This window comes from Fringilla coelebs (genome assembly GCF_963513975.1).
Source record: "Fringilla coelebs genome assembly, chromosome: 13".
NCBI lineage: Eukaryota > Metazoa > Chordata > Aves > Passeriformes > Fringillidae > Fringilla > Fringilla coelebs.
The window spans coordinates 16,455,049-16,482,195 of record NC_140039.1 but is presented as its reverse complement, the minus strand read 5'-3'; the positions used below and the strand labels follow the sequence as shown (position 1 = coordinate 16,482,195).

Below are 27,147 nucleotides of genomic sequence, written 5' to 3'. Positions count from 1 at the left end.
ATGTATTTACTACCAGACTGCTGCCTTTGACTAAATCACCAGTCCTGCTCTTTGAGCACGGGATGATCCATGGCTCTGTGTCAGAGCAGTATTTAATTGACTTACAGCGTTTACTCAGAAGTTGTTGGCTAGCCCTGTAAACACCAGGACTCTGAAAAATCATTTGTAGAAGCTGGCAAGCTCGGTATAAATTTTGTGTGAAATATTTTTTTTTAATGTTTCCAGGTGTTTCTTTGCCTCCCTCCCAGGGGAAAGTCATGTTTTTGTAGTGTTTGTGAAGCAGGGTTGTTTTTGCTGTGGGGCACTGTTATGTGCAGGAGGGACTGTTGATGGAGTTAAGTGCGTGTAAGTATGTATATATTTGTATTTTACGCCTCCATTTCTGCCAAGCAGAGATGCTTCTGGTGCCAAGAGCTGCTGAGGGGTCACCAGTAGCTCCTCAGGGCAATGTTTAGCTCAGTTCTGGGCATAAAATAGCAGAGCAGAGTGTGGTCATCCTTGAGATGGGCATGAGAAATTAGCACTGATTTGTTGGATAAAGATTTCTTATCCAACAGTTCAAATCTGATAGGGATGAAAAGTTGATTTCCTCAGGTGATTTCCAGGTTTTCTGCTTTGTTGGGAGCTTCTGTTCAAAACTGTTCTTATTTCTAGTATTCATTATCTTTCCCAACAGGGAAACCACTTTGTGTTTAGCAAAAGGGTGAGGCAGAATCACCTTTGATGAAAATGTTGGTTCAAAGCCATTTCATTACAAATCAGTGCAAGTTCCAGCAGCACTTCAGCATTTTGCTTGCAAATGTCAGCAGACAGCCTGAGTGATGTGCACAAACCCCTGGAATCAAGCTACAAAAGCGCTTAAATAAGGAAATATTACCATGCAGGTGAGGACCTTGTGTGGTGGAAGTAAATGAGGATGATAAAGCTGTAGGGTCTCCTGGCCAGATGGCATTTTACAATGTGAAAAACCACCTTTTGGGGACTGGGCCCATGTGTGCTAGGGCACAGGTGTGTGGTCCATGGGAAGATGAAGGGAGTGTGTCCTGGGATGGCAATTTGTCCCATCAGTGGGTCAGGCCAGGGATTGGTGCAGGTCGAGTTTAGGGGATGTTTTTTGTTTACTGTTGTCCCACTGAGCTGATGGGGTTTACATCATTTTGAGTCCTGGGGGAAGCTGTGTGGGTCTGGTTTTGTGCCCAAGCAGCCCTGTATAAATTCTCAGGGGTGTCTGAGCATTCTGCACAGACAGCAAGAGACAACAGTCCCTGACCTAGGTTGTGGTGGAGGGAGGCTTCAATCAAAGGGCTCTGTCTGTGTTTTTGCTTTTCCCAGATGATGTGGCTGGAAACACCTTCCTGCTGTGTCCACACTGAGGTCTCTCTCCCATGGATGTACCTGAGTGAGCCCTGGGAAAGGCCCTACAAGCATGACTGTGAGAGCTGTAATTAATGCCCTGCTGGGAGCAGTCCTGAGTCATTCCCTGCTCCCTCCTGCTCCAAGCAGGGAAGGGATGAGAGGGCATTGCCCTCAGGCAATGGGTTTGAATGGGTGAGAAGGAAGGGTTGGTGTGCTTCCCTTCAGGTGAGATCCTCTCTCATGCTGTCCCTTGTGCTTGCTGCCCTGGCCAGAGCTGGTGTTGCTGTCCCTTCCCTGCCTGCCCTGCACCTTGGCTTGCTGTGTGGCTGCACAAACACTGACATATCACAAACAGCTGCAGGAATGGGTCAGACAGAGCCAGCATTGCTGCTTCCACCCACCAGTGACAAAATTGGTTTCAATGCACATCAGACTGCCACCAAATGGAAGGGGAACAGAGCTGAGAGCTGAAATACTGGCCAAAGATGCACTGTCACCAGGAGGAAATGTACTGACTGGTGAAGCTGACTGTGGGAAAAATTGCTGCTATTTCAGATTTGAAGGTGTGAGGAAATTCTTACTTTACCTAGTGCTAATTTGTAAATTGTAACCACATGAGTGTGGCTGTTGCAATTCAGGAATGGCATAGACAGCACTCTCGATGGATGCTGTGCATTTCATTTCGACCACATAACCTGCCTTGGGCTGGTTTTTAACATATCCCTTTTGAGCTGAAGTTTTTTCTGGAGGTCTCTAATTTTGGGTGGCCTGCATGCATTGTAGCAACCCAGCAGAGTAGGGATGAGTAAGAGGAGAGACAGTGTTATTTCTGAATTTCCTTGTCTTTGAAGACTGAGGTTGGATACTTTGTTCTTCTGGCTGAAGTGGAAGCCTATGGTTTAATTTTTCTTGAATACGTGTATGTATTTCAAGGCTGTGCTTTCCCATAAAATGGTTTGCTGGCCTTTTAGAGGTTTAATTTTGTAAAAAAAAAAAAAAAAAAAAAAAAAAAAAAAAAGTGTTGGAAATATATTTTAGACTGCAATTGCTTTTGAAATCTTACTGGGAGGAATGGGTTGAAGAAGAGCTGTGGTGCTGCATAGCATGGGAACCTCATCTCACTTGTATGTTCAGGGCAGCTTTTGCTCCAGCCAAGTGCTCTGTTCCAGTGGTCTGGCAGAAACCCAACAATACTGGGTATTTTACTGTCAAGCAAATGTAAAATAAAAACAGTTTTTGTGCAGAGGGGCCCCAGTAATGCCAGTCACTCCAAACTTTGCTTTTTTGGAGAATGCTTGGCCCAGACAAGAAGATTTTACCAAACAGATTGAGCCCACCTTCTGTCAAGACAGGGCTCTGCTGTGGATGCTTTGGGAGCAGCTGCAAAGTGCTGGAAAATTGGAGCAGTTTTCCTATAGACTAAGGCAAAAATGTAAAAAATGTAAAAAATGGACATGTGAGGTGTGGGCAGCCAGAGGGGGCAGGGGATGAGGTGTCTGTGTGTGTCTGGTGGTCTGGCAGAAATGCTGGGAGGTGAGTCTTGTTCTCACTCTTTTTTTGAGGTGTTTCAATTCTCTTCCACGTTCATTGCTCTTTACCCCATCCCTGTCCTAAAAAGACACAGAAATTCAGGACCATCACACCAGCATCTGCTTGATTGTTGCCTGGGCATCCGTGTCACCCTTGAGAAATCTTATTCTGAGTTGAACCTGTTTGTATAAACTCTCACAGCTCTGGACCAGCTGGCTGCTGCTGCCAGACAATCTCAGCCATTCTGCACCTGTCCTCGCCTTGTGTCAGGAGAGCTCCTTTGGAATTAAATGAAACTGAAGGGGGTTGTTTCATTTTGTGTGACAGCTCTTAAATGGGGAATTTCCTTTTCCCTTTCACTTTTTTTGGTCCTGCTCATCTGGCAACTTCAGCTAAGGCTGCCCAGGATTTTGCTGCATCTCAGAGTGGAGAAGTTGAATTTTTTGTGAGTCAGTTTCAGGAGAGATGAACCTGTTGGTTGTCATTCCCCCAACATCTTGGAAATGTCTTATTGCAAAGATTTAAGGAAAGATCTGTGGGAAGAAGTTTCTTACAGAAAGTGATTTTGTTTATCATTGTGCTGCAGTTACATGGCCTTTGATTGTTTTCTATTAAGGAATGAAACTGAATAAAATTTAGTTATATTTCCTTGGCATTTCCTCTGCAACAGTTCATTTATTATGTATAAATGCAGTGTTATGTGTTCCAGGTAATTGATATAATTACTGTGCCATTAAGTGTGTCTAGTTAGAATCAACAAAATTAGAAAATGTGAAATTTCAGTGTCTGTGGTAGTGGTTGCCTGGTTATATCCTGGATGGAATTCCCATGTGAGATCCTTCCTCTCTCTTTTTTTTGGTGTATGTGAACCTTTAACACCAGCATGAGTTGCATTAACACTAAATGATTAAACAGGAAAAATATTTCATTGGAATGACATATATGTAAAACATGACTTCTTTAGTGATGTTATTAGAATATTTAATGTTTTCATTTCCTGGCCTCTGGGAATTTAGCTATGCAGCTTTAACATTGCACTCCAAAGGAAACAGGGAATGCTTTTCCCCCTGTTAATTCACAGAGCTGCTTGCCATGGGGTGTTACTGAGGGCCAAAATTCAATGTCTGAGACGATGCCAGTAATTAAATATACATGAACTGTTGGAGCAACAGAGATTCAAGGCAAAAATCCACCCAAAACAAAACCCAGCCCTCTGAAAGTAAGGCTATTGGGTAAGATATGTCTTCATGCTTCAGGATATAAATCAATATTAAGTTTGGATTTGGGAAGAAGAAGGTTTTTCTGAAGCACATCAGGAGGAATTGCTGTCACTGCTCCACCCTGAGCCTCCCCTGCTCCATCAGGATGCTCTCCCTGCCAGCAGAGACGTTGAGCATGAAATATCAGAGCATCAAAGCTTTGTAAAAGGAAGGGATCTACAAAAAGGGGATTCCTCCTTCATTTCCCCACTGTTTCTAGAGCTGTTTGCAGCTCCATTCTGGGTGCTCTGTAATACCAAGACCTGCTGGTCAATTGTTGCAACCAAATAATCTTTCAGTCTCTTCCAGCCCAGGCCTTTCTGTGATTCTGTAACTGCTATCCATCTGTGTTCAGGCCATGGTTTCCAGCTAGCCAAAAAGCCATAATTAAGGATTGCAGGAGTGCTGGGGGATATCTGTTCCTGGGTGGGAAGCTCTGCTGAACGGTTTAAAAAATAATAATCTGTAATATTTGAAATATCTTTGTCTTTATGGGTTTTATGTGGCCATCAGTCATCATACTGCTGTGCTTCTGCATGAAATCACTGCACTGGGAGTATTTCTCAGTGTTTTCAGCCAAGGACTGTCAGGCAGCCCATGGATGTCCTGAATTCTCCCACACTTCCCTATCAGCAGTTGTTCAAGGCTTGATGGCTCTTCTTTCATTTATAAAGATTGGAAGCATTGTCAAGCCAGGCTTTCCTGGGGTTTGAACATGCTTTTGGACTGCTTTTTCTTTGGAGTTTTTTTGTAGCATTAGATTATAAAAACTTGGTGGATGAAAGTGGGTTGAATTCCAGCTGGCACCAAAAAAAAAGGCAAACCAAGAGCTGTGATTTTTTTTTTCTTTCATCCAGGATCCTCCCCAGGTACTGTACTGTTTTTGGTTTTAGAAAACAGTATTTTCCTGCAGGGGTTAGAATTGGTTCATTCAGCCTTAGGCCTTTCTTTGCTCCATAGTGGTTTTTATCAGTTCCAGTCTGAGAGCACAGTGCCCTTTTCCTTGTGAGAAAATGTGAAGCTGTAGAGGGAGGGGAAGGAAGAAAAAGAGCAGCAATGTTATTTCCTCTCTGAAGTCATCACCTACAGAGCTGGTACCAATGGCATTTTAATAGATGAGGTGCTCCCCATCCAATATTGTGATAGAAATTCATTGTGTGGGGGATCAGGGAAGTTGAGAAATAAAAAGCACAAAAAGGAAAGAAGAAAATACTGACTTGAGCTGGGAAGAAGGGGAAGGGCAAAATTTAATAAATGGGATAGTTAATATTCAGTGATTTAATGGGGTCCTGTCAACCTTGTCTAAGAACTCTTGGATCCTAATAAAAGAATTCAGAAATGTTGGGTATAAACCAGCTGCTCTTCATAAAGCCCTTGTCCAGCCAAGTTGTAGTCAAGGGTTTTTTAGATGTTTGCTTGATTGTACATTCAGTTTTTCTATTTGTTTTTAGAAAAGGGTTTGACTGATTTGGGATTGATCTCAGGAAATTAGGCTGACACATCAGTTTTGGGGCAACAATTTGTTTTTCTATGTGGGTGCTTTGCTTCTGTGGAGAATAATAGATCAGGCTTCAACATCTAAGCAATTGCCTGAGTTTATTACTTAGCTGTGCTGGTTTCTGTGTGTGAAATCTCCATTTTCCCACAGATTCAGCTTGTGGAGGCAGCTTTGGGGAAAGAAATTACTTCAGAGCTTCGAAGAAACAAAAAGTGCAACTTTAACAAATTTCATCTTAGCCAAAAGCATTTAATACCAAGAATATTATAAATGCTTTCTGTTGGAATTGCTCCCTCTGGGCTGCTAATCTGGGAGCAATTCAGGCATTTGCTTCTGACCTTACCCCCTTCCTGGAGATCTGAGCACTTTGCTCATGAGAGTGCAGGACAAGGGAAGGAGGGGCTGGCAGAGCTGTTGTTTTCCAAAGGAAATGAAGTCATGTCACTTTTGGTTGGAATTACGGCCTCTGCAATGTCTTCAGAGAAGGTGACACTCCTCAGAAAGGAGAAACAGCTGATGGGAGGTCCTTGAAGGTGCCTTGAACATTTGTGTGCTTCCTTCTCTGCCAGCAGTGCAGGCTGGCTGTAGCTTCATGTGAGTTGGTAGTTGGTAATTTTATCACTTCATCTGTTTGTTTTCTGATGGATGGCAAATACATCCCTTGGGGTTAATTCACCAAGATTACACCTGCAGGAGCAGGATACAGAGCTGTGAAATCCCCAGGGCGTGGGAAAGGTGCCCTTAGTGTCCCTACAAACTGTGGTGTGTGATGTGGTCCCACTTCACCTTATCCTGCATAATCTGCATTTTCATTTTATTCTTTGTGAGGATTGTGGTCCTGGCAGAGAGGGACTGAGGCTGCACACCCAGGCACCTGCATGGGCCTGTTGGATGGGTTTCCACCTGCAGGGCTCTGTTGTTTCTGCACTGTTTTAAGTCATGAGAGGGTTGAAAAACCTTTCAGCCTCGGCAGCGATGTGCAAACAGAGCTGGAGCCAAGACTGGCCTGCAAATGGCAGCTTTGGGAGCTGTGAGGAGGGTTTGGTATCTGCTGCAGCAAGGTGCTCCTTGGGACTGTTCTGGAGGCTGGGACTCACTGGGGAGAGCTTTTTGTTCTGCTGGAGATAACCACAGTGCTGTGCCCCCAGTCTATTTAAGTGATCAGCTGCCTTTTGTTGTTGTTATTTTCTCCTTTTTCTTCCCCCATATGGAAAGTTTCAGCGCTAGTGGAGCACGGCAGTTTTATGTACTTGTTTTTTGGAACTAATGAAAACTTCCAATATTCCTCTCCCGAGCCCAGGCAGCATGGTGCAGCTCCTGGAAGGGGCTGAGTGTGTGATGGTGCATCTGGGATGTTGGAGTTTGGCTCTTTGGGTCTGTTAGTCCTCAGTTTGCTCCACACCCACCAGGCTTCATTTGCATTTTCAATGAGCCCTTGGCCTTTTGATGCAAAGCCTTTGCACAGCCCCTGACCTGTGCAGGGGACACCTTCTGCAGCTCATCCCTTGTGAAGGCTCAGGAGAGGTTAACAGAACTGTTTATCCACTTTTTGCTCAATTTTTTACTTCTTCCTGCCTTTCCTGTTCTTACCCAGCCACTCAGCCTATGGGGGAGAAAAAAAACACAACAGGTTTCCTTGCAATATTGGTTTGAACGTTCTGGAAAACAGGAATCATGAGTCATTGGTCCTAAATTAACGTTTGTGTGCGAGGCTGAAATGACATGCGAGAGATGGGTCACCTCTGGAGACAGGAAGAGTGTGGTAACATGCTCCCAACTCTCAAGGCTACAGTTCAGCTCTTCCGTTTATAAAATCCTCGCTGGGAGGCTTGTAAACACCTCTGTGTACATTAAACTCGCTCTTGAATCCAGGGCTTCAGCCTGGGAACAGCTTTTAAAAACAAACACCCCTCTTCTGCGGCTCTTCCACTTTAAAGTTTCTTTACATGTCCTTGGAGCTTGCAGAGATCAGCAGTTTCTGGAGGAATTAGTCCAGCCAGGTTTCTTTTGCAAAGTGTAAACACTGGGGTGTTCTCGTAGGCAATAACTGGTACATTTGTTTTCCTGAAGATGAGTGGGTGAGTTGGGTTTGCTAGACAACACTGAACAGATTTGAAAGGTAATCATGGCAGCAGCACAAGTGATCAGATTTACACAAAGTGTAAGCCACGGGTTTGAGATGGAATTCTGGATTTTGAGTCTTGAGGGTCTGGTTCTGAGCTGCTTGCAGGCAGTAGAAAAATGGGTTTATCTGCATCTCATAGGGAATTTTTGTCACTTGAAAGACACTGGGGTTTCATGTTTCTTTCCCCCTTCCTCCACCTTTGCTAGACTCTGCCTTCCTGGACCATCATCTCCTCCTCTCCAGTCACCTGGACTGGAGCACACTGGGGCTGAGTGCTCCTTTAATCCTCTGATTGGCACAACCATCTGTGTACATGTCCTCATCTGCACACACTGTGGAGCCAGAAGAGATTATTCCAGCCAGCCTTAATTGCCTCCCATCACAAGGAAGTCTGTGAGGGTCCCCTCCTGATTTCTGAAGGGATATTTTGGCCAGGCAAGGGCTCTCTCACTGATTCAGTCCTCACTTTGCTCAGGTACTGTGTACTATTTTTAGGCACTGCTGGCTTCAGCTTTCTTTTTTCTTTTTGACAGAACAAAAATAGAACAATATTTATGCATCATTTGGGTCCATCCTGGGGTGTGTTTTTGTGGTGTTTGGTTTTTTGTTTGTTTTTTTTTTTTTTGTAGTGCTTGATCTTTGTCAATCAGCATTAAGCTGAAGGGTGCTGATTTTATTGGAGTTCTAGCTGGTTGATTTTGTTTAAGAAGCCAAAAAAGAGCCCCAAAACCTACCTAGGTTAAAAGCAAATATCCTAAGTCAGGATGAAATTCCTCCTTCACTGAAATGGGGTTTAGAAAAATATTTCACCACTACAATGCCTTTCAAGAGCTTGACCTTGGATTGTTAATCTTAAAACTATGCAGTGCAGATGAGGTTTTTCTTTTCTAGAGAGGGAAGAAATGCCATGTTTCTCAAAAGACCTCCCTAGAATTAAAGGAAACAAACCCAAAACCCAGAGTGGATGATAAATGCAGTACAGGCTAATCTAGGAGTTACAAGAATTTCATGCCATCAGAATCAGCTATATTTTGTTAATTTGCCTTTTTTTTTCCTTGCTGTCCCATTATTCTTTTTGCAATTTGCTATCTGTCAATGTACACATGCTAGTAAGTGCTTTAATTCTGTGTGAGAAGCTGCAGCCTTGCAAGTTGAAATGCTCCATATTTAGCTCATGTGCCTTATGCCCAGATTTCATCCAGGCTGCTCAGCTTGGGTGGGCTGAAACCCTCTGAGCATTTGGGACAGTCCAGTTTCTGCTGTCTCAGAAAATTCTGCTGAGGTGCCAATTCCACATCTGCTGCCACACAGCCCTGTGGCTGGGTCAGGCTGGGTCCCTTTGGACAAAGCTCTGCCCAGCCTCTCAGGAGCAGACAGGGGCACTTGCTCAGGCCATCCAAGGGACAGGACAATGCCACTTTGGATGCTGGAGCTGGCTTTGAGCTGGATCCCAGCTGGAACTGCCTCTGAGCTGGTGCAGGGGCTGGGTGTGCCACTGGCTGGCCACGAGCAGGGGAGAGTTCTGCATCCAAAATGCAGTTTGTGGTGGGTGGTTTCAAGCATCCAACAAACACCAGACAGCTCTTGGTGAGGCCAGGCTGCCCTCCCTGCTTTGCCTCTGGACACTGGGCCACTGCTGCATGCTATTGGCAGCACAAACCCACTTTTATCTCTCCTGCTGCTCTTGTTTTGGTAATCTGCTCTTCCTAAATACACTTTCTATAATTATATTTTTGCTCCCCAGCTCTCTTGAAACTGGAGGAGTAAGACAGGGTCTGCCTGCACTCCTGGGCACAGGGTGGTGGTGACCAGGATGTGTGGGATATCTGTGTCTTAAGCACAGGTTAATGGAGAAATGGAGCTGAAACCAGCCACGAGCAGACTGCCAGGAGGAGGGTGATCAGCAGGGGGAAAAAAAAAGTTTTGAAGGCAGGGCATGAAATGGAGGAGAGCTGGCTGCCATGGCATGGCTGTGCGTTTGGGAGAAGGAAGGTGCTGTGTTCCTAATGATGCTGTGGGGCTGGGGGCCTTGGAGGGGCACAAGGAGCAGCGTGTGGGGCACCTTGGCAGAGGTGTGAGCAGGTGTGAGTAGGGTCTGCCATCCCCAGAGACCTGCCAGCCACCTGGGCTCTGAAATGTCCTTCTTGAGGCTGGCAAGGAGAGAGGTTTGAGCAGTATTGTTCTGCGTTTTAATTTAAAATACCTATGTTTCTGTAAATGTTTTTTATTTTTCAGGGGGGTCAGTATTGGTTAAGGTTCTTGGTGATGGTGAAAATTGAAGGTGACTAATTTCTAGAGCATTTAGTCTTCTACTGGCCAGAGCTAAGGCAGGAATCAGGGCTTGTCACAGCATTTGCCACTGGCAGTTCCCAGATTTTACCCTGTTAAACTGCACATCATTTCCAGTTACTTTTTACAAAAGGATGAGGAAATTTCTGTGTATTTATCAAGGAGCTTTATTCTCCAGTTTTTCTTCCTCTGCTTTGAGAACTATTTTGCAGGACTGAGTTTCTGTGCAAAAATGTGCTGGGTTTTCAGTAGCTTACAAAGCACTAAGAGTGTGACACCAGAATTGTGGTGTGGGACACCAGGGGTGGCTTGATGCTCTTGCCTTTGTGTAAGGATGTCATGGGAATGTGACACTTGGCCATGAGAAGGTTGATGTATAACAGGGAAGAGTTAATTTCTAATGAAGGGGAAGACTTTGAGGGAAAGGGAAGAGAACTCCTATAACAGAACAAACAGAACAAGTGGAAGAATTTCAGCTCCTGCAAAAAACAGGCAACCAATGGAGAGGTAAAACATTGCAGCTGCAATTGGAAAAGTTGTGTTTGCTGGGGAGTCTTAGGTTAAAAGATGCCCTAAAAAAAAAATAAATCAGAAACAGAAAAAGGAAATCTAAAAAAATGGTTTTTTCTTCCCATCTATCCTGTGCCAGATCCCAGTTTGATTTCTGTGTGCACCTGCAACCCAGTTCAGGCTGAGAAAGGTCTGAATAGGCAAAGGTCTGCTGGAATGGAAACATTAAGAAATTAGAATTTTATATTACACATAATTATTTGGAATATTGGTTTTAAGTTTTTAATGTGCAAATGCAGTTCTGAATATATATGAGGTGTTGTACATCTATATTGACTGTTTCCTCTATATTATTTCCTGTTGGTAATGCTCAAGACCTTGTTAAAATGGGGTTTATTGCAATGCTTGTTCACACATTTATAGAAAAACGGCATATGTATAATCATCCATTTCAAAATGAAGCATCAAATGGCAGTTTCACATTAGAGTGTAACAGAATCTATGTTTGAAGGCTTTTCTGTGGTTTACTGGGATTTTTTCCCCTCTACTTAGAGCCCTGTGCAGCCCCTGCCTTTGTTCTCCTGGCTTCCTCACTCGTTACTGTTTGCATCTCCAGCTTATAGCAAAACAGCCAGATGCTGTGGTCATTCCTCTCTGAAACCTCTAATGAGCTTATCAGGAAAGAACCATAAATATGTATCTTGTACTTCTTGTAGTGGGAGATGCTTCCTCAGGCCATGAATAATTAGGTTGGCCCACCTAAGCTAATTACAGACTGTCTCACTATTCAAAATACCCTCTGGGTAACATTGTTAGGACTCTCTTTCCAGGTTAATGGTTTCTCTGTAGCCTGAATATTACCCTGGCCTTTACTGCCCCGATCAGAAATGCACTGTAGGGGACATTTGCCATGCCAATTTGGGAGCTGTTTTTTGCTGAAAGCATCATCTTTCCTCCTCCTTGAATGGTGAATCAGAGGGACAGGGCAGAGCTTGTCTGGATCAGGCTCTTTGGAGTCCATCCCTCAGCTCAGCAGTGCAGCTGTAAATGCTTCTGTGAGACTCTGTTGAGTGGCAAGGTGGAAGACAGCAAGTGCTAAATGTCCCTGGTAAATCTGATCACTTGTGCTGCTGCCATGATTACCTTTCAAATCTGTTCAGTGTTGTCTAGCAAACTCGACTCGCCCGCTCATCTTCAGGAAAACAAATGTACCAGTTATTGCCTACTAGAAAGTGTGAGCTGAGCTCTGTGGTTTTTATTTTTTTCTTTTCAGTGGGCTTGCTGTGATTTTGTTTTGACAGATTGAGCTGTGTTTCACTTTGCTTTCATTTTTCACCCTGTCAGAAGAATTTTTAGCGCATTTTTTTTCCCCTTCCCCAGCCTCTTGCTGTCTGTATGGATCAGTGCACTGGAGCAGTGACTCCCTCTCCTCTGCACTGCTGGCTCGCAGCTTCTCGTGCCACAGAGGCCTGAGCTGAACCTTCCCCATGGGAGCCTTGGGTCAAACCTTGGCCATCTCAGTGGGCAGGAGAGCTGCTGGGGGCAGGTCAGCCTCCAGGTGGGAATGTCTCAGGCAGTCTGAAAGTTTTCTTTATTTTTCACTTGACTTGTGCTGTGTTTCCCCTGACCAGGAGCAGCGTGCCCTGGGCTGGATCAGCTCCTGTGCTTGGGGTCAGCTCTGCCCACTTGGTGTGGGGAGGATGTAGGGCTGTTGCCAGCTGCACAGGGTGGTTTGCAGTTGTGGGTTTAGGGGTTTAGGGGTTCAGCTTCCCCTGCTGCCCCTTTGTGAGCCCTCAGCAGTCACTGTGGTGATCTCTGGAAGCTTCATGCCCATGTCCTGCAGTGTTGCCATGCTAGAGGAAAGCTGCTGTGCAACAACCAGAATAATTAGAAAATGGGAGGGCTCACACCAAACTCACTTGAATGCTGCCAGGCCTAAACTGAGCTGGTGCTGAGAAGTTTAGTGGTGAGTGAGTGAGTGAGTGAGTGAGTGAGTGAGTGAGTGAGTGAGTGACTGAGCAACTCCGGTTGAAGCCAGGGGAAGCTGAAGTCAGGTTTAACTGTGCCATGACAGCAGACTCTGAACAGAGCCCTGCAGGATGGACTGTGATCAGTGGGGTAAATCTCCTGGTGAGGCTGCAGTCCCTGCCCTGGGGACCCTCTGCTCCAAGGAGAGCAGCACAGGAGCACGAGCTGCTGCCAGCACTGCAGCATGGGTGCTGCTGGAAAACAGGGTGCCAGATCCCTCCTGCACTGAGGGCAGTCCGGTGTCACAACCACCCCAGACACAGCTTGCTTGGTTCTGTTTTGTGTTGGTGCAGGGTGAGCACGTGGAGCTTTCCCTCCACAGGTCCCTGTGCTGTCCCTGTGTGGCTGGATCCTGTGGGTCCCTGCAGTGACACTTTGCTCCCGTGGCTCTCACTGCCTTGGGATGTGTTCTCCAGATACTGCTGCTCTGCCCGCAGGGAGCTGAAGGGATCGTGATCAAATAATTCTTAAGGACTTTTTTCTTTTTTCTCTTCTGAGCTTGGATTTCTTTGGCTGCATTTTCCCTTGTTTTATGGGCTGTATGTGCCACTCTTGCCTGCTTAATGCTTCATTTCTTGAGAAGTTCAGTCGCAATGCAGTGATCAGAAAGTCTGGCTGTATTGTGAATTCTCCCAAATTCTCCCTCAGTGTCTAGCAGTGTACTTAGGACAAGCAGAGATTTATTTGCATAACTGGTCAAGCAGAGGTTAGTGTGAAATAAAATACATGCATGTGCTTCTCTCAGCCTCCCCCAGTGCAAGGTCAAGGCTGGCTTATTTTTTCTGAGTCCTCCCATTGTCAGAACCTCTCAGGGATCTGGGCTCTGGTCCACTTGCTGTCAGTAGTAGTTTACTTTGCTTCTCAGTAAATTGTCCAAGTTTGCAAACCTCCCCCAAGGCTATCGTATGACAGCGTCCCTCACGTGATGGGTCTGGTAGCAGGAAAAAAAAATCTACTTTCTTGTAGTCCAGACATACAGCCCTTCAATTATGTATGAGTGAAGTGCTCAAAGGATGCAAAACCCTTGAAGTTGGCTCAGGTGTCTTTTCTCCCCCCATTCTCCACCCTCCCTGGTGCTTTATCGTGGTGCTGGGGTGAATTTGCCATTCACTGGGTGAAACAGAGGGAAGGAATGATCTGGAGAAACCCAGCCAGGGCTGAACCAAGATAACATTTCTGGCTGTGCTGGTCCTTGAGGCACAGTCTCAGCCAGGTGGAGTATTTGGGGAAGTACTGTCATGCACTTGTCCTCCTCTGGGATTCTTCCTGAAGCAATTCCTGCTGCTGTTCCTTGGGATAGAACTGTGGAATGGGAGGACACAGGCTCTGACAACCTCTGGCCTTTCTTCATGGACAAAAGGAAGCCCTGAAGCAAGGCAGTTCAGTGTCTAAGTGACACAGAGCTCCCTGAATGGCCGTGGGCCAGTTCAGGGTTTGCCTCAAATCCTGACCCTGTGGTGAGCCCAGGCAATTCCCCTCTCAGATATCCCTAAAACACACCTGGATCTGCTGCAGGAGGTGCTTTGGGCAGGGCCTGAGGATGGGCTGAAGGGAGCCACTCATCTCCTAGAAGGTCTGTCCCATCAAAAGGTGGATGATTATTGGCATGTGCCTCTCATGCCCTTTCTGGTGCTCTCCTGCCTCCATAAGAAGTAACCAGAACTGTCCTCAGGCTGTGGGGGGATGCTGGACAAGGGACTTGCCAACTACATGCAAGGGCCAGTGCTCACAGTCAGTGTGTCCACAGCTTTCCAGTCCCAAAGCTCTCTGAGTTTGAGAGATTTGCTACTGGAATTCCCTTCCCTGATGGCTGGAGAGGGATATGAGATGAAAGGAAGGTAGTGATAACACTGGAAAATGGTTTTTCCACTCCTTCCCTTTGAATGCAGAATGCTTCATTCTGCCTGGAGTTTAGCTACAGGTTACATTTAAAAGGTTTGTTGAAGCTGGAAACAGTTAGACTGGTAGCTTAAAATAAATAAAGGCAGTGACTTGAGACAGTGAGATAGGAGACAGTGGCAGCAGGGTTGTAACTGATTTATTTATTGCAGCCTTGAGAGCAAGAAATATTACAGAGGACAAAATTCCTGTAATGTTTATATAAGGCTGTAAGAAATTGATTACAGCTCAGGTATGTTTTGTTGCATGCTGCTGGGAGGAATCATAAAAGTCATGCAACAAAGTTTTGAATATCGTGTTATTGCTGTTCTGCTCAAAAGTCCCATTTCCCACAATGAAAACCTTTCATTTTTTCTTTTTGCTAATTCCAGCTGTGTTGGCTTCCAGCTTCTGTGAGTTGCTGCTTGCAGGATTCAGCTCTTTTAGGCTGCAGTCCTCTGGGGGTGAATTGTTTCTTCTATTCTCAGCCATTTAAAACAAACAAACAAAAAACTCAGGATTTTGTGGAAGTGTTTCCCCACAGATGTGTTTGCTTTTAGTTATTATTTGTAAGTTATTGTTTGTAACTTGTATTATTTGTCCTCCTCTGTCATAGTAAGAACTTTGGAAAGGTTTTCCTAATGTTCTCCCCAGTTTATCCCACCTAATCCCATTCTCCCACTGAACCATGCAGGACTTGGTGCACCAGCAGCAGCTATTGGAGAGGGCAGCTTTCCTGCAGCCTTCTGCCCTGCTGGGACCAAGCCCTTCACTTGCATCCTTGTCCTGGAGGATGTTGGGGGTCCTCAGCAGTGGCTTGAACCCCTGGCCACCCCCTTCATGCAGCTTCAGAACGAGTACAAGCAATAGATCTTGCAAAGACTCATTTGGGGTTTGGCATTTACGATGCTCTACAGCCAGAAATTCATCTCTCCCCTCGCTGTCCTTCCACTTGCCCAAGGCAGTGTGCAATAAATCTCTATCTCTGAGCATCCATAAGCTTCCCCTGGTAAATGAAGTTACTTTCACCTGTTTATGTTCTGATATTCTTTCAAGGAATGTACATTAAATTGTTTTTCAGGTGGATCTCCTCTAAATAAACGGCATCTTGTGTCGCTTCAGGAACTGCAAGGAGCAGTGGAATGAAAGCCATAAAAATAAAATACAGGCATTGCTGGTGTCCAGAAAGACTAGAGACCAAAGGTGACAATAATAGAGACAAAGGAGTGCTGTCTGCCTGCCTGCCTGCCAGCTCACAGGGTCCGTGGTCTCTGCAGGCCTGGGGGAAAGTGTGGTGGAGCAGCCTGGGTTGCTCCTGGTGATGCTGAGTGATTTGGGGCAGGGATTTCCCAGCAGTTACCCTGGATTTGAGTTCATCCCTGAAAACACACTGCACACAGTGCCCTGCCCTTGTTTTTGTTGATAACTTGGAGCTGCCTGTAGATGCTGGTTTGGCCTTTGCTTGGCAGAGGTTTGTGTGCAGAGCAGACAGGGTGGTTTGAGGTTATGAAGCCCACCTGGCTGAGGTGAGGGAGGGTGAGTGGGGGCTGAGTGTGCTGACAGACTGTTCCAGCGCAGGTAAAACGGGTTTGGTCCAAACCTGTTAGTCAACAGCTGAGCTCATGTGCTGCTGCAGCTGTTCTTAGCACACCTCTGCCCATGTCCTCATGTTACTTCAAGGAGAAAAGTCTGGTAAGCTGGACACAGGATTGCTGAGCTGCACAGAAGCAGCTCTAAAATCGTTAACCTGCTAATTTTAAGCCATTGCATTACTCTGTCACTGGCATCAATGAAAGCAGCACTTGCCACTTATCTCCTGGTGTATGCCTATGATTGAGCAGCAGAGAAAGGGATTTAAATTGTCATTTCTGGCTTCACTGATGATCTGACACTCTCTGAGCAATCATCCCACCAGATCTCAGAAGATGGAAGTGCAAATCCCACTCAGTCTGTTTGAACCAAGAAGGAAAGTCAATGGAAGCACATCTGAAATAGCTGCAACCACGAGGAGAGGATTAAATAATACAGCCCTCAGACAAAAGGATTCAGTTGTGTTTATTTTGACATTAAGAGAATGGGGTTGAATGGGAATGTGTGTGGCATTATTTTCAGCATGTCCAGCATTTTGAGGTGTAGTTTTGTGTGAAAATGAAGTGCAGTCTCTGGTTGCAGAATCTTAAATATGTTTATACCTTATTTGAAACTTCTCAAACAGTAGAGGTGGTGCTTTTGGGAGGACTGAAGTGTTCACAAATGATTGTCTATGAAGCTGGATTTCATTTTGATACTAGAAAAACTGCCTTGACATTTTTTAATATTGCTATTGCTTTTATTATTATTTTACTGTTAAGTGCTGAGTGTCTTTGGGCCTTCACTGACTAGAGGGAACTGTAAGAGATTGAGTACATCTGAAACTTCCTATGTACAAGATCCAAGCATGGATTTGAGTGCCTGCCTTCTCTAGTAAGGATCTTGATTCATGTAATGTAAACTTAGAACAACAAAATTAGATTCAGATGCTCCCTTTTTTTTTCTTTTTTTTTTTTTTTTGTCCCTGTTGCAGTCCTAAGCCAAATGATTTACTGTGGAATATAGTTGAATTGCTTGTTTTATCTCATAAAACAAATACGCCTTTGTTTCTGTTTTGGACTGATGTTTTCCTTAGCTTGCAGTTGAGGCTTAGCTATACCCTTCCTTCCCTCTTGGACTTTTTAATTTTTCTCACACCATGCACAGAGCTTGAGTTTGGCCTTCTCTGCTGGCTGATGAAATTGTCTTTGCCATGCCACAGGAGCCTGCTGCCTAGGCAGTGGAGATCCACTGATAAACCCTTTGCTTTTGTGTTAGAATTGGTGTTTTGTTTTGATACAGTGTGTATCATTTCCCATTGGAAACCGCTGTTATTGTACGCTTGGAAAAACCCTCTTACTTGGCATTGGCAAAGGAAGCAGAGTTTAAAAAGAAAGAAAAAAACCCACCCCACTTTAATTTAATAAGCAGTATTTCAGGGTTCCTTTTGTTACGTGCTACCTTTTGAACTCTGCAGAGCAGCATGCAGATCTAATCCTCACCAGCGTCACGGCTCGGGCTGCACAAGTAAACACTTTAAATGGGAGGAAGCACCTGCGCATCGCTATTGTCTCTCTTCTCCCATTAGCAAAAGCCTCGGGGCTGACTCTGCTCCAGCCAAACCCTCCAGGCAGTGGGAATCCGCAGGCAGAGAGCAAAGCTCCCTGCCCTGGGCTGGAGCAGTGGGAGCACCTCGGGGGACAGCTGGCCATGGAGGGGAGCGTGGGGCTGCGTGCGGACACCCGCGCACGGCTGGGGTACCGGGCGCTCGCCCATCGCCTCGGCTCCGGGGGATGCAGGGATCACAGGGATCACAGGAGCCACCAAGGTGGGTCTGGGCAAGCTGTGCTCTGCCTGGGACTGTTCTGGGGCTGGGGAGGCTGATGGACCTTGAGAGCCACAGTGGTCTCAACACAGTGTTCTGGAATTATCGCTGTCGTCCCACTCGTTTGTGTAACCGAGTGCTTGGTGTGATTGCTCTCCCATGGAGTTTGTGTTTTTACATCATTTCTTATTGAGGAGCTGGGGAAGTGTGTTATGGGCATAGATATAACCTGCAGCAAGTTTACAAAACAAAGTTTAAAGCTGAAAAAGCTGGTTGAATAGAAGACTGCTAAAGGCCAAAATCTCTTTAATTTACCCAAGACAGGTTGGGAAGTGACTTACCATGACCCAAAAGTATCTGCAAATAGAAGTACTGGTATAAAACTTCTTTTGAGCTAGGAAACCAAAACATTAAAATTTGAAGCTAAATTTGGTTAAATTCCACTTAGAAAATACTAGGATGGGTCTTTTGTTTCCGTTGCTGCGTTATTGTTGTGGTTTGTGCCTAGTGAGATAGTGGGAAGCATAGGATTCGCAGGATAAAGTGCTTAGTGTGATATAGGAAATCTTGTTAGAGTAGCATCACTTTGGGATTTTTAGGTTGCCAGTCTCTGTGAGACAATTTGTGGTGGTGTAGTACCTGGGGAGCTGGAACTACATCTTAATTTATTGAGTGTTCATTTATTGACATTTAAAATGCCTTTGATGAGATGTTAGTAATTATTTTATTAATCCTTCTAACATCAGTTTCCATTTAGGAGAAATTGTCTTTGTGCCCTCTAGTGGAAAAACTATTTACTTGAAAGCTTCTAAATTGGGTGAAGTTTTTGCAAAGAAAGGTGGGATGTGTGAGAAAAGACGCAGAGAAGCAGAACAAGGCTGGAGAGATGAAGGGTTGCAAGGGGTGGACGTGCTCTGTGCTTCCTCTGCCTCAGTCCTCCCAAAATTGTAAGGGTGATGATATGCATAGACTTTGTCAAATACAGAAGATATTATCCAATATCCACATCAGCTGGACTTGGTGAAATTATTCTAGGTACAAATATGAGGGAAATCCAGTCTCAGCAAGCTCTGAACCCTGGTCAGTCATTAGTAATTGCCATCAATGTTCTCCAGGGATGTGCTGGAGAGGAAGGAGCAAAGCCAAGCCCACTCTGGACCTTTAAAGGGAGGAGAAGGAAAGACCCAGAAAATGAAAGATCAAGGAATATGACATGGTTCCTTAAAAAAGTTCCAGAGCACTTTATTCACAGCAGAGGGGAGGATGGGATCCAAAAAAAAAAAAAATCTGACTTAAAAACAAACAGGTGAATCTGTCCATCTTCCCTCTCAATGGGGTAACTCATTAATGTGTGAGCAGGGCTGCTGATGTGACTGAGGCTCAGGATGTGGATCATCTTGGTGAACAGCAAAACCAGCAGGGCACCACTGTGATGAGGATCAGGGAAGAGGAAGGTGCAGAAGTGGCTCTGAGAGAGCAGGAGCTGCATGGCTGAGTGCAGCAGCCAGGGTGGTACCGGGTGGTGGGGCCTCTTGTGCATGGCCAGCCCAAACAAACCAACACCCTCCTGAGGTTTGAGGAAAAGTCTCAAACCTCTCTCTGAGTCATCCTTACAGAAGCTCTGTGCATAAGGCTGGAAATCCCTTCCTGCTGCACCAAGGGGAGCTGAGCATTGCAGGGCAGGGGGACAATGGTCATGGTGGCAAGTCTGGAGATGAACCACAGAGGTGGGAGGCTCAGCAGATGAGGCTGGAGAGGGAATACTGAAGGAGCTGTATTTGGAAATATAAGCCTGAATGCAAGCAACACATTTTCTAATGCATAAAAGATTTCTGTATAAAGGATGATCATTAGCTCTTAGTTGCCACTGGAGAAAAATACCTTGATTTGCCTGAAAAAAAATATTGAAGGTGCAGATTGGAGAAGAGTTTCTCACTAGGAGGTAATGAAGCGAGAGCAAAAGAAATTGTGAATCTGCTTGGCTGGAGGATTTGCAGAGCAGTTAAAGCAGTGCCTCTTGCTGATGGTGTGATTTCTCCTCCTACTGCACTCTGTCCATCCACCCACTACACAGGGTCTATTTCACTCGTTACCCTTCCAAGCTGGACTTTTTATTTCTCTTGCTAGACTTGGTTTCAGGGGCCAGGGGTCAAAACCAGTAGCAGTGTAGTAGGCTATTGCATGGCTTTGGGATATAAATTCTGCTCTCAGTGCAGTCATGAAAACTTCAAGCAGGGATGTAGATCACAAGAAGCTGCTGCTGTCCCATATATCTTCCCTTCTCTGTTTCATTCTGGAGCTGCTCATTCGCGATGCTGTGAGAGCAACAGATGTGAACGTGATGGAGTCCCCACACCCCCCTCCCATGTCATCCTCCCTTTCCTCGCACTGGACTGTCATTCTTGTTTATTTTGGTTTGAATTACAATTGCAAGCTGCCTCTTGCAGTGTTGTTTGTGTGCTGTGTGTCGTGAGTCACTGTTTGTGTTTGCTGCCGTTCGCGTTGCCGATCCTCTCCCCGTCTGCCACAGTTCCCCTCCCAGGATCCTGGAGCCTCTTCTATTCTGAGTCTTTAGCACTCCTGTGAGTGCAGGGAAAAGCAAGCTGTCAGGGGAGATCCAGGATTAGCCTTTTTTTTTTTATTTTACTTTGTTATAACTTTCTTCTGACATTTTGTAAGGGTCCTTGTTCAAATCAAAAGATTCCTTGGAGATTCCTTGCCTGAGATCTCTGTGCTCAATTAGTCTCTTCTCGTATTTCTACCAGACAGTGAGAACAATACTGCGTTTTCTGGCTTTCAGATTTCAGGAAGGAGGGGGGAAATCACGTTAAAAAGACCATTTTTGAAGTTACTGAGGTGCTCATGTGCAATTCCAGAACCTGCCTTTCTAGTGGAGGTGTTAATCCCTTCACGTGCTTTATCACTGGGGTGGTGACTTCAGCATCCTGCTCAAGATCATAAGTTTGGACCAATAGGGGCTGAACACTCTGGCCTCTGAGAGGGGCTGTGGATGCTCTGGGTGGATGGAAGAGACTCTCCATGCCCTCATGGCCTTGGTTGATCCCTTGTGCTTTTTCTTCTTCTTCTTGCTCCCGGTAAAGTGCCATCATTGCCAGCCAAGGAAATCCTACAGCTCTGTGCCTGGGAAATCTGAATTCTAATGGCTTGCAAGTCACTCTGTGGATTTATCAAGGAGAAACAGAAAATTTATTTGTGTCAGCTTAATGGAGCTTCAGCTCACAGAGCTCCGTGTGGGAGAATTAACAGTGGGTCTCGAGTCTCTCTCAGGTTGTCCAGAAACTGAGCAAATGTTTGATTGTGAATCTACTGTAAAATAGCTGCAAGATTCCTGTGCCTCAATTAGCAGCCTTGGTAGAGAGCAGGCAGATTTTCAGGTTAAAAATGTCCATTTTGACTCTTTAAGTGTTCTCAGGCGGCCTATGGAATGTAAATGTTTTACTCTATTTGTAATGCAAAACCTTTTAATTATCTCCAATTCATAAATCCTTAGTTTGTTACTTCACTGCTTGCAAGAGAATGCTCATCTTTTAGTGGGTAGTAATCAGTGTCAGAGGAAATGGGGAATAGATGGTGTGTTTTAAATGGTGTCAGTTCCAGAATGGGAATGTATAATTTAAGTCACTTAGATTTAATCATCCTTTAAACACTGAGTCCCAGCCTCTGCTGCTTGTCTCCCAGGAAGCTGACAGCTTTTTATTGCCTCTATGGCAACACTGGAAAGTTCCTTAAACTGCTCTAGGCTGTGATGTGGCTCTGAACCATGGCTGGTTCTCTGAGCCTGGATGCAGCTGGATGCAGGGGTTGGTTGGGCTCTGCTTCACCCCCTCCCAGCCTCAATTTCGGAAGTCTCAACTGTTTTACCTTTTTAAGGAGCTGTAACATCTGTTGTAAGTACCACAGCAAATGTAACAGCTGCTGAGGGTGGGATTATGGATCTGGGGTGTGTGTATAACAGCTAAACGTATCCTAGTCATTCAGCAGGTTGAAAGAGAAGCAGATCAAGCTGTGTTCATCATGCTCTGGAGCTGTGTGGTGGGGATGTTTCCTGATGGAGTGAAACTGTGCCTACTTCAGCCTGGGTTCCAGGGCCTGGAAGAGTGCGTTTTGACCTCATGCCTTTCAGCAAGGAAACAGGGCAATGTGGGGTGCAGCAGGTCCTGATCCTGCCTGGGGAGCAGAGCAGCAGTGCCCTCAGTGCTTGTGGGACCCCAGCAGCTGTGACCAGTGTGTGCAGGGCTGGTGACATGCATACAACACACTTGCTATCCACTTCAGAGCCAATGTGCATGATTTCAACCTGCACATGTAATTGCATATATAAATACATGTGCACATATATAAGGGAGACTGCAGGCACTTTAAAAAAGCAGCTGAGAAACCCTGTTTGGGATTGAGAGGAATAGTGGATTTGTCTTTCCAAACAAGCTGTGGGTCTGCTGGTAGATAAAACTACACTGGGAGATAAAAGAAACAATGGGAAGGGTTCCACTGATTGATGAATGGAAAAAGATATTTGCTTTTACAAATAAACTTTAGGTTTGCCGATAAATGAAATTAGACATTGAAAGATTAAAGAAACAACGAAGAAGAAAAACCCCTAAATTCCATAAGAATTAAAAATTAAAAGGGAGGGTTATACATTAGAGGGAAATCTTTGGTATCAGGTGTATCAGGAAGTCTGTACCTCTCAAGTACCTCAGAAATGGGGAAAGAGAGAAGGGAAATGCAGCCAGGGAAGTGGGATAAAAAGGGAGGCTGCGTCCTCCAAAAATTTGAGAGATCCCAGGGCAATGCCCCATGGCCTCTCCCTTTACTTGAATAAAGTAAAAGGACTCCTCTGTCTCCTTTTTGGACATAAACCCCTGGTGTTTGTGGATTAATTTTCCTAACAGGATCATGTGGGATTCTGGCCCCTGGCTGCCTCCCTCTGCCTGCTCCCTTGGCAGTCTGGCTGCAGATAAAATAATTTAATGCAATTCTTGCTCCCAGGAACTGGTTGATGGCATTAATGGAGTGAGTGGAATTTCACCAATAAAAATATCCATCTGGGCTGCTGGGGAGTGAGCCCCACAGTCAGAAAGGGTCAGTGGGTTCAGAGCTGGTCACCTTTATTTGCGATGGCATTAGAGCTGACTGGCCATCTATGTGGGCAATAGGTAGCTTTTGTTGTGCCTAGCGGTCAAATGGTACAGTCTTAAATTGGAATAGTCTTAAATTAGAAGCTGCCACTTCTGCTTAGAATAAAACTTGCATTTCTCTTACGTATGAAAAGGGGAGCGTTTGGAGCTCGGCGGAACGCGCAGCGGATTTGCCAAGGAGCCCATTAGTGCTCGCTGAGGGAAGGAACATCTTAATGAGCTGGGCTGAGGAGGTGATGTGGGGACACGGGGAGCTCGGGGGACACGGGGACACGGAGCGCTGGGAGCCACCTTCTGCTGCAGGGAGCATCCGGCTGTGGCTGCAGGAGCGGCAAACTCGGGGAGCGGCGCTCGGCGCTGCTGGCACCAGGGGAGGAGGAGGAGTGTTGGAATATGACCAATACTGCTGGACAGGACGTGCCTCGGCTTGTCTGGCCCTTGGTGCTGAGCCAAACAGAGGCACTGTGGTGTTTCACCCCACAGACACTTTTGGCTGGTTGGGTGTGTGGTGTTTCACCCCAGGGACACCTTTGGCTGGCTGGGTGTGTGGTGTTTCACCCCACAGGCACTTTTGGCCATGGGTGTGTGGTGTTTCACCCCAGAGACACTTTTGGCTATGGGTGTGTGGTGTTTCACCCCAGAGACACCTTTGGCCATGGGTGTGTGGTGTTTCACCCCACAGACACTTTTGGCCATGGGTGTGTGGTGTTTCACCCCACAGACACTTTTGGCCATGGGTGTGTGGTGTTTCACCCCAGGGACACCTTTGGCTGGCTGGGTGCTGCAGCTGGGCACATGGAGACAAGTCCAGGCGTGCAGGAGCTCTGGTGGCTGCAGGATGGAGCCTCCTCCCTTAGGAGGGTCTGCTCCTCAGGTTTTACCTCTGGCAGAGAAGCTTTAAGGTGATGGGGAAGGAGAGGAGTGGGTTCTGATGGAGGGCTTTAATCCAGAGCTTTATTCTGGCCTGCAGGCTTCTGAATCCAGCAACTCCTCCAACAGAACTCCTGAACCGTGTGGGTGCTGCTCCTTTTAACCCCAGGGAGAGGGAGGGAAGGAGCAGGGAGCCACCAGCCAGGTACAGGAGGGGAGGTCTCAAGGGACAAAGGACACCTGGATGGCCCAGTGCCCCCCGGGGGTAGAGGGCATCCTTTCAATCTGCCAATCACTCAATGCCCTCCTGGAATGCCAGGACTGACAGACAGTGCTGGGAGGGGTCAGGATGGAGAAAGGAGAGGTGACTGACACACCTGGGAGGGAATCCTCAGGGGAGGGACCTGGATTTTGGGGTGAACCTTGAAATCACACTGCAACAGAGGTCTCCAAACCGCCTCTCCCAGTGTCCTGCAGCATTGGAGGTGGCTCAAGTGTGGAGCAGGAGATGGTGGAGGAGCTTGGGTCCTTCCCTGCCCGCAGCCACCAAGTGAGTCAGCCACAGAGGAGGGAAGAGCTGCTGCTGACCCTGTTTCCCTGGGCTCAGGGCTCTCAGGTCAAGCAGGGTAGGAGGGTGGCAAGCTCAGCCTGAGCTGTGGAAAGGATTCTGCTCCCATGTGATAGTCCAGGAGATGGGTGGGAGAGCAGCAAGTGGGTGTCTGAGCCCAGCACAGCCCCATGGGAGTGGCGCTGGCTTCACTCAGGCTGCACTTGCTTGGAGCTGGGCAGAAGTGGCCTCTCTGGCTTCCAAAAACCTCTTACAAACACACAGGCTCAGCACCAGCTGTGGTGTAGGCTCCCCTGTGCCAGCACTCCTTTCTGGCAGTGCTGCCATGCCACATCTCCCTTTCCCCACACCAAAGCCATCCCAGATGGGGACAAGAGCCCCTCTGTGACCCTCTCTGGTGCCATGGAATGACCCATGTCCATCAGAGCACATCTCAGGTTTCTGTCTTGAGGGACCTGCTGGAGGTGTGGTGTAAAAATCTGGTGGAGAGGGGCATAAGGGTTTATTTTTTATTAGTATTCCTTAATTTTAGTAGAGTTTCTCTTCCTGGAGTGGCTCAGAGTTGGCAGGTGCCACCAGGCTATGCTGCTTTGGCTTTCAGTGGCAGTTTCATCTCAGAAATTGGGGGATCTGTAGGGTTTGGGGGAGATCTTACAGTGGAACATGGAGTCTTTTGTCTGTGCCTTTAGAGCTCTCCAGGTTGTATTTAATTTTTAATTGTATTATTTGAAAGATAGAGCACTCTGTAGTGACAGGAGGAACTAAAGGTATAATTGGGAGTTTGTTCTGTTCATGTCACCTTGCTTCATATTGCTGAAGGAGTGGTAGAAAGCACATAATTCCCTTGAATTTATTCACTGCTCAGAATTACTCACAGCATAAATTTCTGGGGGGAAAAAAACCCAAGCAAACAACTTAGATGTTCATGTAATTTGTGAGATAAGCTCAAAAAGAAAAAAAGCATTTAGCTTACTTAGTGCCCACTCCCCCTGAGATTTAAAGCAACAGTAACTGCTGAAGGGTTCTTTGCTCTAGGATTTTCCAGTTTTGTAATGTAAAGGTTCATTTTTCTTGTTTCCTGGGCAAAAAGATGATCTAAAAGCCTTTTCCTTAATAAAAGTGCATGTTTCTTCTTTATCGCATGACTCCAGGAGCCGAGTTGTTTTTAGGAAAACCATCAGATACGTGTGAAAATCATCAGTGTTGGCAGCATTGAAGTCGTTGAGGACAAGTTCAGTGCTGTATTTGCTCAGAACTGAGAGCATTGGGACCAGGGAGGTTGCAGCAGTCTGGTGTGCTGAGCAGCCTGGCTGTTTGAAAGCTCCTGCTGCACTGTGATTATATTTTGAAGTTTATTTTCTGCTGCACTTGATAAAACTTTGTTCACTGCACTGTTTGACTTTAAAAGGCAAAATCCTGGAGAAGTGCAAGCAGCTTCCTCAGGGAAACGTGGATTCTGCTCTTGGCAAGCTGTTGATGTCAAAGCTGCAAGTGGAGGTGTGCTGTGCCCCTTTGCTGTTCAGGGTGTTTGGGGGTTCCTCATTTTCCTGTCCAGTTGGATGTCTTGAGCTCTGCTGTGGTCCCAAAATCAAGTCCTTGTCCAGGAGGAGGCCAAAGCCATTCTGATGGTGGCTGGTGTGGCCTCTCAGGCTGCTTTGCTGGGTGTTTGTACAGGAAGACCCAGCTTCAGCTGAATATCTTCAAATTTGTGATTTTGTGAGCTGGACAGTGACCTCTCCCTGCTCATGATGAAGCATGAGGCTGCCAGGTCCTTTCCTGGTGTCACCATATCCCCCATGCTCAACATCACCTCCCAGCTGTGCTCTGTGGACACAGTGACCCCTGGGGAAGGTGTTTGGCTCCTGCCCAGGGTTAACCCACACCTGCACCATTCCATCCTCCCCTTGCCTTTTCAGGCAGTTTAACCTGTGCTAAATTTCAGAGCAGAGTGAACCAGTCTCATACCACAGCTCCTGTGAACACCAGGAGAGACCTGGAGAAAGAGGAGGGCAGGATCACACAGCTGTGTTAGCTGTGCTCCTGCTGACAGCTTCTGTCTGTCCTTCTGTGTTACCAGTACCAAGGACTGGTAGTACTGGACTTGAGTCCTCTGCTTTCAGTGTGACTGAGCTGCTTCTGCTCCCCCTGAGACACAGCTCAATTGAAAGGGCATATTTACAGGTTTGGAAGACCTGGGGAAATGGCAGATATGCTAAAAATATCTAATTTACAAGGCAGATATGCTTAAAATGGGCATTTCTGTGGCTGGACATGCACACCAGCATGCCAGCTCAGCCCCAGCTGGCTGGGGGGATGTCAGGCACTGCACAGGCACTCAGGGAAGCCCTGGTCCCCATCCCAGCTGTCTGGCCAGTTTGGCACTGGTGTCCTGCATGGGTAGCACATTTATGAGAGGCTGGCTGGTTTAGGATTCTCACCTGAGGTGCAGCGTGGATGTGTTGTGGGGACCTTGCTGTGCAGTGGGCACAGAGATCCCTGCACCCTGGAGAGCAGAGGCTGTTCAGCCAGCTGTGGGTTTGTGTGCTGCTGATATAAGGAGGCTGTGTGGGAACTGGATCAGATTCTGATGCCAGATTTCTGGCAACCTTCGACTCAGTAGTCCCTGAATCAAATGTGAACTTCCAGCTGTGGGGTAGCAGCTTGCCTTTTCCCTCCTTCTGCC

The 27,147-nt window shown here is 46.3% G+C and overlaps 1 protein-coding gene across 20 annotated transcripts in view; it reads left to right on the top strand.

The window, feature by feature from the left end:
- Positions 1-27,147, top strand: part of MAGI1 (membrane associated guanylate kinase, WW and PDZ domain containing 1) — a 331,729-nt gene that overhangs the window by 28,444 nt on the left and 276,138 nt on the right. The window contains exon 1 of one of the 20 annotated variants that reach the window (XM_084214784.1): positions 17,672-17,870. The exons of the other annotated variants lie outside the window; for them this stretch is intronic. Within the exon in view, the coding sequence (XP_084070910.1) occupies positions 17,753-17,870 (118 nt within the window). The 5' untranslated portion in view covers positions 17,672-17,752. Of the gene's footprint in view, positions 1-17,671; positions 17,871-27,147 lie in introns of those variants that run through there. 20 annotated transcript variants of the gene reach the window in all.